The sequence below is a fragment of the Ptiloglossa arizonensis genome, chromosome 3 (genome assembly GCF_051014685.1).
Source record: "Ptiloglossa arizonensis isolate GNS036 chromosome 3, iyPtiAriz1_principal, whole genome shotgun sequence".
NCBI lineage: Eukaryota > Metazoa > Arthropoda > Insecta > Hymenoptera > Colletidae > Ptiloglossa > Ptiloglossa arizonensis.
The window spans coordinates 25,237,170-25,250,407 of NC_135050.1; the positions used below are offsets into that span (position 1 = coordinate 25,237,170).

The 13,238-nt window shown below is 35.9% G+C and overlaps 1 protein-coding gene and 1 long non-coding RNA gene across 8 annotated transcripts; one reads left to right on the forward strand and one right to left on the reverse strand.

Annotated features, from left to right (window-relative positions):
• Window positions 1-49: 49 nt before the first annotated feature.
• Window positions 50-10,987, reverse strand: LOC143144598 (uncharacterized). Of its 7 annotated transcripts, XM_076307183.1 has the most exons (8): window positions 9,766-10,131; window positions 6,857-6,952; window positions 6,608-6,802; window positions 6,000-6,252; window positions 5,815-5,928; window positions 1,627-1,895; window positions 1,187-1,537; window positions 51-1,106 (listed from the first exon to the last, which is right to left on the reverse strand). In XM_076307183.1, exons 3-8 carry the CDS (start codon window positions 6,722-6,724, stop codon window positions 495-497), a joined length of 1,716 nt encoding a protein of 571 aa, XP_076163298.1. In that variant the 5' UTR covers window positions 6,725-6,802; window positions 6,857-6,952; window positions 9,766-10,131; the 3' UTR covers window positions 51-494. The 7 variants fall into 7 exon arrangements, with proteins under 7 accessions (XP_076163296.1, XP_076163295.1, XP_076163298.1 ...); XM_076307181.1 differs by lacking the exons at window positions 6,857-6,952; window positions 9,766-10,131 and adding an exon at window positions 8,457-8,658 and having other exon boundaries at window positions 50-1,106; XM_076307180.1 differs by lacking the exons at window positions 6,857-6,952; window positions 9,766-10,131 and adding an exon at window positions 8,424-8,658 and having other exon boundaries at window positions 50-1,106.
• On the forward strand, window positions 2,377-5,436 carry LOC143144600 (uncharacterized). The gene is made up of 3 exons (XR_012991460.1): window positions 2,377-3,339; window positions 3,473-3,539; window positions 3,622-5,436. It is a non-coding gene; the product is annotated as an uncharacterized LOC143144600 (long non-coding RNA).
• Window positions 10,988-13,238: the final 2,251 nt, after the last annotated feature.

A 13,238-nucleotide genomic window follows, 5' to 3' on the forward strand; every position in this document is an offset into this window, starting at 1 on the left:
AACAATGAATTTTATGAAAACACTCGAAAGATATATATTGCCGCTACGATTCGTAGAGTAAATGATAAAAATAATTTTACTTTTTAATTACGTACGTTCTATTTACACAGTCAATGAAATATTTCTCATATTTCTTTGAGAATAAATGACATAGAGTTCCAACGCATCACATATTTTACTTTGTATTTGGACTGATCAAAAACAAATAAAGCTGAAACAGCATAGATACTGAAAAGTTTATGGTAGTAACAGTTTAGATAAAACAATATCACAAAAGTGGTAATTTTACTTTGAAAAAGAATAATTAAAGTTGATGCTTTGTTAAGAAACTCGCATTTCAGAGTAAAAGTCTGTAATTCTACTTTCATAGCAATACTGCGTCATTTCAAGAATTCTTTAAAAAATTAAAGCATAGATATTATTATGTTCGTTCTTATCTTTCATTAAACAATCCAATATTAAATAAATTTCATTCAAATTCATTGACCACCTTACTAAACAGGTTTCTTTTCTTTTGAAGAATGTTCCTTTTCAACTTCACATTTTTCACCATCTTCATTTTCGATCGAACTATAATCTCTAGATTCTTCTTTACTATCTTTATTAGAGGCCGTTTCCGTTTCCTCGACTATATCTTGTTCTTGCTCTAAAAAGTCTGTAGGTACAAATTCCATTTGATCCTCGCTGTCGTTTATATCGGGTGGTTCAGGTATTTCGCAGAAATTAATTTCTCTTTCGCCATCGGTGGTTTCATTGCCACCTGGATCGTCTTCTTCGTGTAAACTCATTAGCTTTTCGAAGTTTGAAGGATTCGAACTATCTTCATTATTTTCAGGAAATATCGTGGGACTAAGAGGTATATCTAACGGTTCCATCTTAACTGTAGTAGTGGGCGATATTGGCGTGATGGGTCGTTGTAAGCGTATCTTTGTAAAGGGTTTTGGTTCGATGGGTTCTGAATGTTGCCGTTTCTGTGCACGTTTTGGACTAGACGGTGTAGAAACTCCGGAAGTAGAAGCTTTTTCTTTGGTCTCTGAAGCGGCTCGAGGAACTGGTTGAGATACTAATGGTTTTGATTGCGGAATAAGCAGAGGTGGCTTTGGATTCTGTAAAATAAAAAATATGTTTCGTAAAACGAGTATTGATGAAACTTATAATCATCTCAGGAATAAAACACGTCTTTTACCTGCGAAGAAGGATTTGGTCCAGCTAATCCTTTCACTTGCAGTGCCTCAGCTGCGTTTAACAGTTGCGGCAATTTATCGTGAGCAACATTAACTTCACCACGGTACATAAATTTGACTAGCGCTTCAACTTCCCAGAATTTAAGATCCTTCATTAAAATAATTGGATGCTGACACGGGTTTTCACGTAATAAATCTGCGAGGTAATCGCTACATGACGACAGTATCATTTTGTGACATTTTAACGAGCGACCTTCGCAGGCCAAGGTGACATCAACAAACTGCTCGGAATCTAACAAAGATGGAAAACTGTTCTGCATGTTACTATGATAACTGTTCCATCTTAAACAAACCTGAAACACATAAGTAACGCACATTTGAGTCAGTAATGAAAAAATGAATAAATAAATATTTTGTTTCTATTTAATAAGTATATCAATACCTCTGTAGGTTGTTGATGCACAATGTTATGAGGTAATCCTTGGTTGGTTTGTCGAGGTGGCATTTTAATAGTTGTTGGTGCTACTTGTTTTACTTTTAAAGGTATCGTTTTTAACACAAGAGTCTTTGGTTGTCGTTGCTGCTGTTGCTGTTGTTGTTGCTGTGGTAATGGAGCTGGTGCAATGTTTCGAATATGAGGTCTCACTAGGGATTGTGCAGCTATCCTAATGGTCTTGCCAGTTGTATCAGACTGAGATGATGATTGTAATACTGTAAGAAAACAATTTTATTTTCAACAAGAACATCAATGATAAAGCATATAAAATGACTTTAGTACTAGTAAAGATGAAGTATTATTTCTTCTACAATATTCATAATTATGATTCTCCAGAGGATGTTCAAATAAAATCTTAATAATACAATATTTACACAATTTTATTAAGCGTTTTGAGAAACAAAAATCCCTTCAATTGCAAACTACATAGTGTTATTCCCAACCAAAGACATCATTGAAATCAATGACTCTAAAACTAACTATTATTACCGTGATAACGACTGCCAATGAGTCTGCCACCGTGATGTACCCTAAGATGTCGATGAAGATTTGTCGTACCGCACTGTCGAGGGTTCGCGCCACCTCTGACTACTACCGCTCCGCAAATACGGCACTGTGCACGCAGAGGATCGTTTGCGCATAAGTCGAAGTGTGCCCAAACCGCACTAGGGTTGGTCATAGCCCGAAGGCTACGTGCATGCGAACGAACGCGATGCGTGGCTCCCGCGTGACGATTGGCCGACGACGGTGACGACGACGGAGACGGCATCTCAGCCGCCTCGAGGTAACAGTCTTCCTCGTCTTCTGGTTCTTGCTTCATCGCGACGTCCTCGAGTCTGATACCCTCCACGATATCCTCGGTGGAAGACGTGACTGAGTCCCGACCTCTGTCACGTTTCTCCTTCAGGAAACGGCGGGCAGTCAGCTTCAAGGTGTCCTTACAGGCCACCAGTACAAGCCGACCCGCCGTCGCGGCCGTTGTGCTTGTTTCTGTCGTGCTGCTTTAAAGTCCGATCCTACGCCGACCGTGTTTCCGTTTCTTCTGCAGACTGTACTCTCTGCGGGACGAAAACGCGACATTCTCAGATACCAAGAAAGCAACATCCCTTTCCGTGCGGTCTCGCGAGTCGATTATTTCACGATGACTTCCGAATGCGTAGGTCTCTCGTGATTAATTGCGTATTTCCCTAATAAGAGAAATGTACACGAGAGCACGAAATATCAAATAAAGATACGAAACTCGAGGGACGAAAAAGAAACAAAGGGGACGATATTTTGTTTAACTGAATTAGATAGATCGTGGAATGTAAATATCGCGTAAAGTAACTTAATTGTGCTCCAATCGTAGATACAATGTGTATCGAGAGATTCACCGCATGCCAGCCCTCGAAAACTGTGCCACACAATTTAACTCACTTAAAGTACCGAGTTGAATGAAAAATCATACTCGACGATTATTGTTAAATGAATCAATAATATAGTATAGTAGTTGTAAGAGAATGCAAAGAGCTTTTGAGAAACAGAATACTTTTATTACTCAGTTATTGAATTCTTTTACTCGAATGATACATTTTATTCCAAGGTTAGACAAATTACCGCGATAATTCGTTTCCAAAATCTTTCCACGTGTCAATACAACATGAGTTTATGTACTGTCACGTAAGTACAATATCTATATGCGACAATAATGTGTAAATATATTGCATGATTCTATATATACGTAAGAGGTATTATACATAAATCACAATTCAATCCACGCTACGATCAATTTGTTAATCATTCGTGGTTGCAGTGATCGCTTTTTCGCATGGCGTTCCTAAAAGTTGATGTTTATAAAAAGCGCTAACGATAATCGTCCGGTGAGTAGATAAAATACGTTGGCGCGTTCGTGACTATCTTTCTCCTTTCTCCGTGTCTTCCTATTACTCTCTCTTCTTTTAGCACACCGTGCCATCATCCAGCAGACGACGCACGGATAATACGTATTAACGATTTATCCGATGAGAACACACGATACTCGTTCACATATATTACGCTAGGTAGATCGATATTTCAGTGAGGAATTGAAGCCATGGAAAGTTAGCAATGAGTTCAGAAAATAAATTTCTCTAAATCTTTTTAGTGTAATCGGAAACGGTCCAAAAACATCTACGGAAAGTTCTACACCTCCTGCAAAGCTGGTCTTTCTTCTCTCCTCCCTTCTCTTCGCTGTTTCTAAATCTCCCCTCTCTTTTTCCCACCCACGGACAACGTTTTCTGTCACACTCTCTTTCTCTTTCTCACACGCACACCACATCACACGCACACAACACACATACAACACCTCTCTGTTCTTACTCAGTCACTCCCTCTCCTTCATGCCTCCCCGAAGATCTCGCTCGAGCGACCGGCTATAAAATGGCAACCGTTGCGACCGAGCACGATATCGAGTGGCACACGCCACTGCTACGTCGTTCGTTCTACTGTACCTCTGGCTTTCGTTCCGTCTCTGTTCCTCTTTTTGTTGTCTCTCACGGTGTCACTTAACTCAATCCAGTCGTCCGATTCGCGGCTACGAACCGGTTCGTTTTCGTATAGTGTCCCGACAGAGAGCCGTTGTACCGACAACCACGCGCGACAATTTATCGACCCTTGACGCAACGATTGTTACAGTGATATTCGAATTTCACGTAGGAACTGCCACCGATTTCTTCCTCTGTTTGGTTCTCTCGGTGAAGCCGACACGAAACCCAACACTGACTTCCTATCGCATTTCCAGTGTGCAAACGTACCACGATTACCGGTAACAGATTCGTCGTTCGTGTATCGAGCGACGACACAGAATCGCCTAAATTTCGTTCTTTCTCTTTCGTGGTGTGTCTTCGACGTACAAATACTCGTCACGAGCAAAAGATCGCCGAACGCGAGAATACTCGTGAAGACGCGTTTATCTTTGCTCGATCAAGAGAACCGTCGCTGAGACTGGAGCGTTTTTTTCACGACGCGTTTCGACGGTCCTCGCTACGAGAGCGGAACGATTTTCTCCGAAGCCGAACCCGGGAGTGACTAAAATCGAAATCGGTGGACGAACAGGGGCGCGTCAGGACGCGCATGTGCGACGGCGCCGCCGGTCGTCAACGCATATTATCCGTACCGTGTTTCGTGTTGCTATCGCGTGCGCGTTCCCGGGTCTCTCTTCGCTAAGGAATTACTAACCGACCTGATCACGTTCGACTCGCTCGGGCTCGCCGCGTGAATTCTCATCGATCGGGAACCGCTTCCACGGCTCCCTTTTTTTCGCGCGCATCTTTAAGATGCCCGCCATATTGAAAGTGGAACAAGAACGCAATTGAAATGTATCGCTTGTTAATCACTTTGCATCTTTGCGCCCGAATGCGATAATTTGTTGACGTTGATTACATTCAAGTTTCCCGGGCTGAAGGTGGATGTAATACGTTTCGATTGTCAGAATCGTATGCGATTATTACGCGCGATGTTTATCGTTTGGTATTAAACATTATGCCAATGAGGTGCGTTTATACATTTTTGAAATAATTAAGTATCGACAAAATTATGAAACATGTTTAAATAATTATAATTTTAATCGAAGAAATGTATTACTTTTTATTTGAACAATTTTATCTGTATTCTTCTCAGCTCATTCAAATAACGTAAAGTTTTTATTGCATAAGTTGAAACAAATGACTGAAGCTACTACCTGATATAACTACTTATAGTATTTCTTCATTTTTTACAAAAATTTAATAAATACTTAGAAGTTCATTATTCGATTTTACATATTTCTTTACCCTATCCCAAATTGGAAACGCACGAATGGCACTTTTATGTGGTTTCTAAAGTTCAAGTAAGTTAAACAATTTTATTTGCATTGGAGATAATTTTAATGTGTTGTTTGTTCCATGTGGTTTGCATATATGCTATTTGTATTAGTAAGTTTTCCTCTGGAGAAACATTTAATTGGATTCATTGACACTCTACATGTTAATATATAATAATTTGTTAAGGAAATTATATATAAAAGAGGAGAAACTAAAATACACTCTATAAGACATAATACATATTATATTTTAAAAATATTAGAGTTATTAAAATTGAAATCTCAAAACATTATGCAATAATTACAACAACACTTACCTTTTCTGGCAGATGCTCGTGTTTTTGGTCGTACTACCTTTTGTTCCGGTGGAATATCATTTTCTTTGAGAAACATCTGTTGCGATACATTAGGATTTCTGTTTCCTTCTATGTCTGTGAAATAATTTCAATTGAAAGCCAAAAAACATGTCAAGTTGATTGTAAATGTAAGTTTACGAACTCACTTGTTAAGACGCAAGGTTTTCCAAGGGCTAAGTATCGTTTTCTGGCAACTTGAGCAGCTGCAAAATCAGGCTTATGGTTATGATCCATAAGCACTCTTGGTTTTGTGCATACTGTTGTTGTAGTAAGACTACCTCTGCAATGCATTGTTCTGCCAACACATCTCCATCGAATGTTGTATGGATGTTTCTTGTGCAATGTGTACATGTACCCACAATGAATCAATTTTGGGCCCCCCTTATTTGAAAGTACAACCTACAATATAGGTAAATACAAATTAATACTATCTTCTTAATTAAATTCTTATCTATGATTTATATTACTCAAAGTAATTAAAAAATCACCTACACAAATGAGATAACCAATATTTTAAAACCTACTCATACAGCACATATTAAACATACAGTAAGAATTCTATGATATTAAATGTTGAGTACTTTTATTGTTTCTGATATTTGATTTACTCTTTAGTCGCGAGATCTTCTAATTATGTTGATCAATATAAAACCATTAATAAACATTCTTAATATTTTTTGGTTAAATATGTATTATTAAACGAAATAATCAACGATTAAACATGAAGCAAATTGTACGACCCTTTGCCTCATACCTCGGCTACATTTGGATCATTATCGTTGAGATCTTCAGACAATATAGTAGACGACGTGGATGCTCCTTGATTCACTGTCTTGTTTTCGTTGAATTCATTTTTTATACGGCGCGACATCTTATTATACAATGTGTTTTTATTTTTTTCGATTGTAAATATTGTAAGTATTATTGGTACATTTTCCTTCGTGTGGATCTGCAAAAGTAATGTTATTAAATATATTTATGTGATTCTGAAAACAATACCTACTGTTCAAAACTAAAGAGAATGGTCCTAAAAGGAATGCGGCCCCTATTGGTCAGAATTTTGACTCCTCTCTCGTAACACACACGACTAAGCCAATTCCTACAAAGAGTGTCATCTATTGGCTGTTGTTGAATTTAGACTCCTTGACACACTACTAGGCCAAGCACAAGAAAATGCAATCAGGCAAAACGAAAAGTGGGTGTTCCCCTTGTTACATTACACTAGACGACCATTCTTGTCAGCTTTTGATGGTATTTACACATTAATTGCCAAATTTTGTTAATAAAGATCATCTTCAATAATATAAAAAATACTTTAAATTATTTGAAGCAAAAAATAACAATTACTTTGTAAATTTAATGGCTGGTATTGTATACAATTCATTAACGACCAATGTACAAGGTGGCAAAGAGAAAGGGGGTTTAAAAATTCAGGGAATTATAATACTCATCGAGAGGAGTAAATAAATTACATCGTTAAAAATCAATTTCGCCGATGTAAAATATGAAAATTTGTTTTTACATTTGTAAGAGATGTATTTGATGTGACTTCTTCCGTGATAACGGCACGATAATAACACCAACCGTGCTATGGATAAAAACTGGAGACTTGCATTAGGTTTGCGTCTATCAAATAACCTTGAACTAATGTATTTCCAAATCAATTCTTCTGTGTGAATTGAATAAGTTGCGAAGAGACTTACGGCATAAAACGCACGTAACTATAAAAGTATATTTCAAATTGGAAGGATTGTTATCTAGACCTACGTTAATTAAGCATTTTTATTTTTCTATGTAGTGTACTTGTTATCGTTATCCTCTTGAAAGTAAAAATTTTTTGAAAGATTTATTTTTTCCGCATTCTTTAAAAAATGTTCCATTAATGTATTCAAATATATTTGTTTATCCATTATGTTGTTGATAAATATTAGTTCTCTGACTTTAGAAGCAGCCATACAACCCCAAACCGTTATGCAATTCACCTACGTGTTCTCAGTGTTCTTTGGTCAGTGTTCGAACCGATTTCGTTGTTATATTAATTTTGTTATTGTAACTGTGATTTCCGATGAATTTAAATTTGAAGTTAACGTCGTAAATAAATACTTTACAAGGGTAATTATTTCGAATCAGATTTTTGACACTTAATTGATTTAGAAATTTTTTTCGACAAATTTTTGTCTTGGTTGTCGTCCTTTTCGTTTTTCTAAACATTCTTCTTTTCGTTCGATTGTTCCCTTGCTCGGTTGATTGTTCAACTGACTAAATAATTTAAAAAATAACTATTGAAAATTTCCCTATTTTTATCCAAAAATGTCAAAGATGATAACGATACACATTGTAGATTTGTACAAATAGAAAACGCATTTTCACGCGTTTTTGCATTATTTTCATTTTATATTATTTATATTACACCGTTTTGTTATATAACAATGGATTCACCGAAAAATGAACTCTGTAATTCAACCTCTTGTTGTAACAATACTTTCGTCACCATTAATTCAAATCCGAGACAAAAAGTTATGAATTTGTTACGATCACTAACAGAACTAATGATTTTAAAAAATTGTTACATTTCTTAGGACCGCCGAATCAAGTATATTTACTGCAATATGGTACATATGAAACTCAGCCATGCCACATCTTTCGTGGCGCATAAGAGTTTTCGTTGTCCAAGATTTTGGGAATAGAACGATATTAATATGTGTACGCTTCAATTGTTCGGTATGTTGTTACACATCGAATCGAGACGATTCTTTGATTAGAGATACAGGCAATTTGCAGATACCAAGCGATATACCGACGCCACGATTTTCGCAATTGCATCTGTCTGCTTTGCTTCTATTACTGTGAAATCGCTTAAACGTCTCCGTACCTATGCACGGTCCAAAAATAGCACGGTACGGAGAGATGAACAGCGACCTATAGAACCAAAGAAATCGTGCGTGCTAGAAATTTCAGCGCGCTTGGTATTCCGTTGCGGAAGAATTTTTTCTGTTTTATTTTTCTACCGCCGCTTGCACGAAACGTAAACGAAGTTCCGTAAAGAAACCAAACGTACAATCAGTTCAACTTGATATCGATTTTGAAAAACGAAAATTTCTATAACGTTGTTTCGTAATAATTTTGTAAATTTCAGACTAGGGTAACCACGGAGATTGTAGTATCGGTATATGTTCATTAAAGCGAATATTATTTTTCGAAAAGAAATTTTGAATTTATAATTTAAAAATTTCGTTATCCCTACTGCAAATGAACGATGCGATGGTCCGTTCTCTTTCTTTGTGTGTCTTTCACAATTTTCAAAATGAAAACAATATGAAAAAAAAATGGTAGCCAGAAAGAAAACGTTTTGTTTCAATTACAAATTATTCACAAAGATATGTAAGCCTACGCCAATGTCAGACTACATGCATGTAATTTTCATTAACATGTTAACTAAAGTGTAATAGTTTGGTAGGTAGAAAGAAACAGATTAAAATACCTTTGGTTGGTAAATATGAAGATTGACGTTACATCTACGTGTACGAAAATTTTAATCTGATTGTATTTAATGTCTTGTTATTTTTATTCTTTCATTTTATACCTGATTCCATTAACTGCTAATTATAAATATCCAATATATGAATGTTTAGATTTGTACTTTTATAAGTTACAAATTTCGTAGCACATAAATCTGTTGATAGATTAAAATTTAATTTTCATAAAATGATAATAATTAAAAAATCAGTAACAAAGTATTGAGGTAACAGACTCAAACAATATAAAATTTTTGTCGAGTTGTCTACTAATTTTCTTTCTTTGATCCTACTTTCAGTTTCATTTTAATCAAACGTTTCACAAACTTTTATATGAGGTATATCATTATCTAACTCTCCAACGAGACCGACCTAGAGAATAGAAAATAATACTCACGTGTTATCGACACGTAATTTTATCCGTAAAATCTGCAGGAAGGACCAGTATAGTCAATATATATAAATATACATATATATACGAATAAAATGTAGCTTAAAATAAAAAGAAAGCAGGGAAAATGGTCTCGAACGTTAATTGATAGAACGTAACCACGAATGACGATTCTTGATCTTGATCGAAATGTATCGATATCCAGTGGCACTCGTAAAAACCACGGATAGGTTATAGCCGTTTTCGTTAGAACTGCTAAATGGTCAACAAAAATGGCGAAACGTTGATGATTGGGTCTTGCGCAATAAACACCGCGGCTCGAAGCGAGGAATATGGCACCGGACAAGCGCAATCAATGAATGGTACTATGGCACCGTGTTATGGAACGTATTCACCCGACGCAACCGATCGTTTCCACTTTTTACCATTCAAGCCGCAATGGCGCGCGATACGAGTTTCCCATGAAATCTCGCGCACTCGCAATGTTTTCGTCTTCTTTTCGATGTACTGTTTCAACACATACAAAATGGTAAGAGACGCGTATCTATGGAAACAGAACTGACAATAGCGACACATTCATATTTTCACTAATCCGAACTACATCCGTTTTCTTGGTTTCCTAATGAAATTTAAAGTTTGTTTATTGCCCGTCATTGCACGTCATTGTACTTAATTGTTCATTTTTTAAATAGATGTACACGCGCGATAAGAATACTGAATTTTACGCAATTAGAAGAATCAATATCGCTATAAAAAAAAAAACTAGTAATTACCAGCTTCATGATATTTACATATGAGGGCAAATTTTTTTTTAATAACGTTCATTATATCTTAAATTCACAAAAATTCTCAGAGATATCAACGATCATTTTTTATTAATTTTATATACGATAAATGTCTCCACGTATCTTTCATGTTTTGCGTACTTACAGTGCAACTGCAATTTCAAAGTTATCTCGAAGCATCCAAACAAATTTACATCTATAGTTTTAATCGTAAGAAATTAAAGTTTTTAATAGCTCGTATCTTGTACTAATATTTCGATAATTGAAAATTATTCGTTCTTTGTCTTCTTTCGATGCGCATTACCTTTCCTTGTTTCTTCTGATGTTTTTTCTTTTGCTCCACGCCGTCTGACCAGTGTTCCGTTACGTTCTACTTCGTATGGCCTTATTTCACTTTCTGGCGCTCCGTTACACCATCTACCAAGTACTGTAGTAACTCGTCTCATTGTACTTTGTTCTCTTAACCGGTCTTCAGTTCTATAATTCAAAGTTAATACTTAGTTCTATCTTACCTTCTGATATCCTGTATTATCCTGATTTACTTTATTGTTGTATTTCATATACGCTGCATAAAAATGTTTTTATACAACGCGGACTATCAACGGAAAACAAACTTTAACGTATAATATTTTATAGACAACACTTTTATGCGACAAGTTAGAAAACTTCGGAAAATAAAATAGAAATGTTGAATTAATAGTTTTCAAGCTTCTACGTAATTGTTAATAAAATTGAAATAATAATCTTTTTCGAATTTATTTTCTCAGGATATCTAACGGCTATAAAAGAAAAATTGGTCGCAATAAGATTCGAATGTGATTTGGAAGTCACGATATCATGCATGAATGATATATGTATAAGATCGGTAAATTCGTTTTTATTACTTTTATTAATTGATCGTTCCAAAGGGCATGTTAAAAGATCCGTTTGCGATGGTTCATTGTTTTTAATGTAATTTATAAGTAGTACAGTAAATGTTAATTAAATTGATTATATTAAATATTGTTTCCTTGTATGCATTGTGTAACCGAATAACGATACAGACGAGACTAGCAGGTGGTGAACTTCGGTAGCGCTACCCCTTTTCTCTTTTTTTATCCCTAGCGCTAAGTAATAATTATTTATCGTTTCTTTACGCCATTAATCGACTCCTTTCAACTTGTTCTCCGTTTTCTCCTTTGCTCTCTCCCTCGGACGTGGTTTCTCATTATGTATTGGCAGCGTTTGATGGATCGCGAAATAATATTCAAAGGAAGCCCATTCAAACATAGAACAGACGATCTAATCGAGTCGTGGGAAATATGTTCCGGTTGTAAACAATCATAGTCGGTTAAAGAATGGTTCACGACTTAATCATCTTAAAGGCACAGGCAACGTGTAGCGTAAAAATGTACGAGTATGCAAGATCAGCGCTTGTATGATGGTATAAAGTGAAGGTTTTTATTACTTGAACCCTCTATTGACCATTTTAATGGTAAAATAGACACGTAAAAGTACGCAAAGCAATCTAAAATGGTTCCTCGATTAATGATTTTCGACAACTTTAATAAACACCGTTTTGTACCTCCCTACAATGGTTCTAACAATATTATAAGACACTTTAAATTAGAGTCCGAATATAATTACCGAAGAGATGAACGTTACATTAACATTGGGTGTTGAGGAATTAATGGGCTACAGAGGGTTAACGAACGCTTAATCGAACATTCGTAAAATAGAAAAGGGAAATCAATATTTACGAGAACGTAAATATCACAAAGACACTTATTAAATGTACAGGATGTGTAAAACATTACATGTTAATTACCGAGTCGAAGCTTCAAATTTTATCGTATGTTGCTAGCGATATCAAGATGTGATGAAACAAAGCCGTAAATAATCCTTCCATACGCATATAAAGTGTACTGTTATGTTATACTCAAACTTCCAATACTGATCGAGTTGAAAATTAAGCTGAATTATTGTATGATTCAGGCGATTAATAACGTAGAACGTTTCGCGGATCGTAAAGATCGTGGACAAAGTTCCTTCGTTACTCAATTTTTTTTATGGAGATTCTGATGAATAAGTCTTATCTCTATTTATCGTATCATCAGTTATTATATAAAAGAAGACTTAAACTTGTGCTATAATTTCGCATAGACAGTTACAAGGAGAAGCTTCTTGTGTTCAAGCATTTAGATTTTTGGATGAATCTCCAATCTCAAAACGAGTTCGCGCACAGCAAACTGTTCTGATCCGCAATGGTGGTTGGTATCATTGGAAATGAAGTTGGAATTTGTACTGTACATAGGATGTTGCGGTAAAATATATACGTATATCGGGGGGCATAGTGGCTGAAATACGCGTTGGAAATTCTAATACACGAATGAATCACGAAACGGATGCACGAATTATATTATATAAAATCGTCTTCTTCGTTAATATCAATAACTCGTATATACAAATTTGTCTTCATCTTCGCCTATTAATTCTAATTTCGGCTTCCTCGTCGCTTGATGGATTAGCCGCCTAAGAAAAGTTATTACGTGCGAAGAACTTGACCGGAAGATAAGGATAAGTTGCCAATGCCTTCAAAATTTCAGCGTCAGTAATACCATAACCATAGTACGCGTAAGATACGTAGTGATATTTCTGTATCTTGTCTCGTTTTTACGCTGAACATTGTAACACCTTTGCCAACCATGTGTCTCA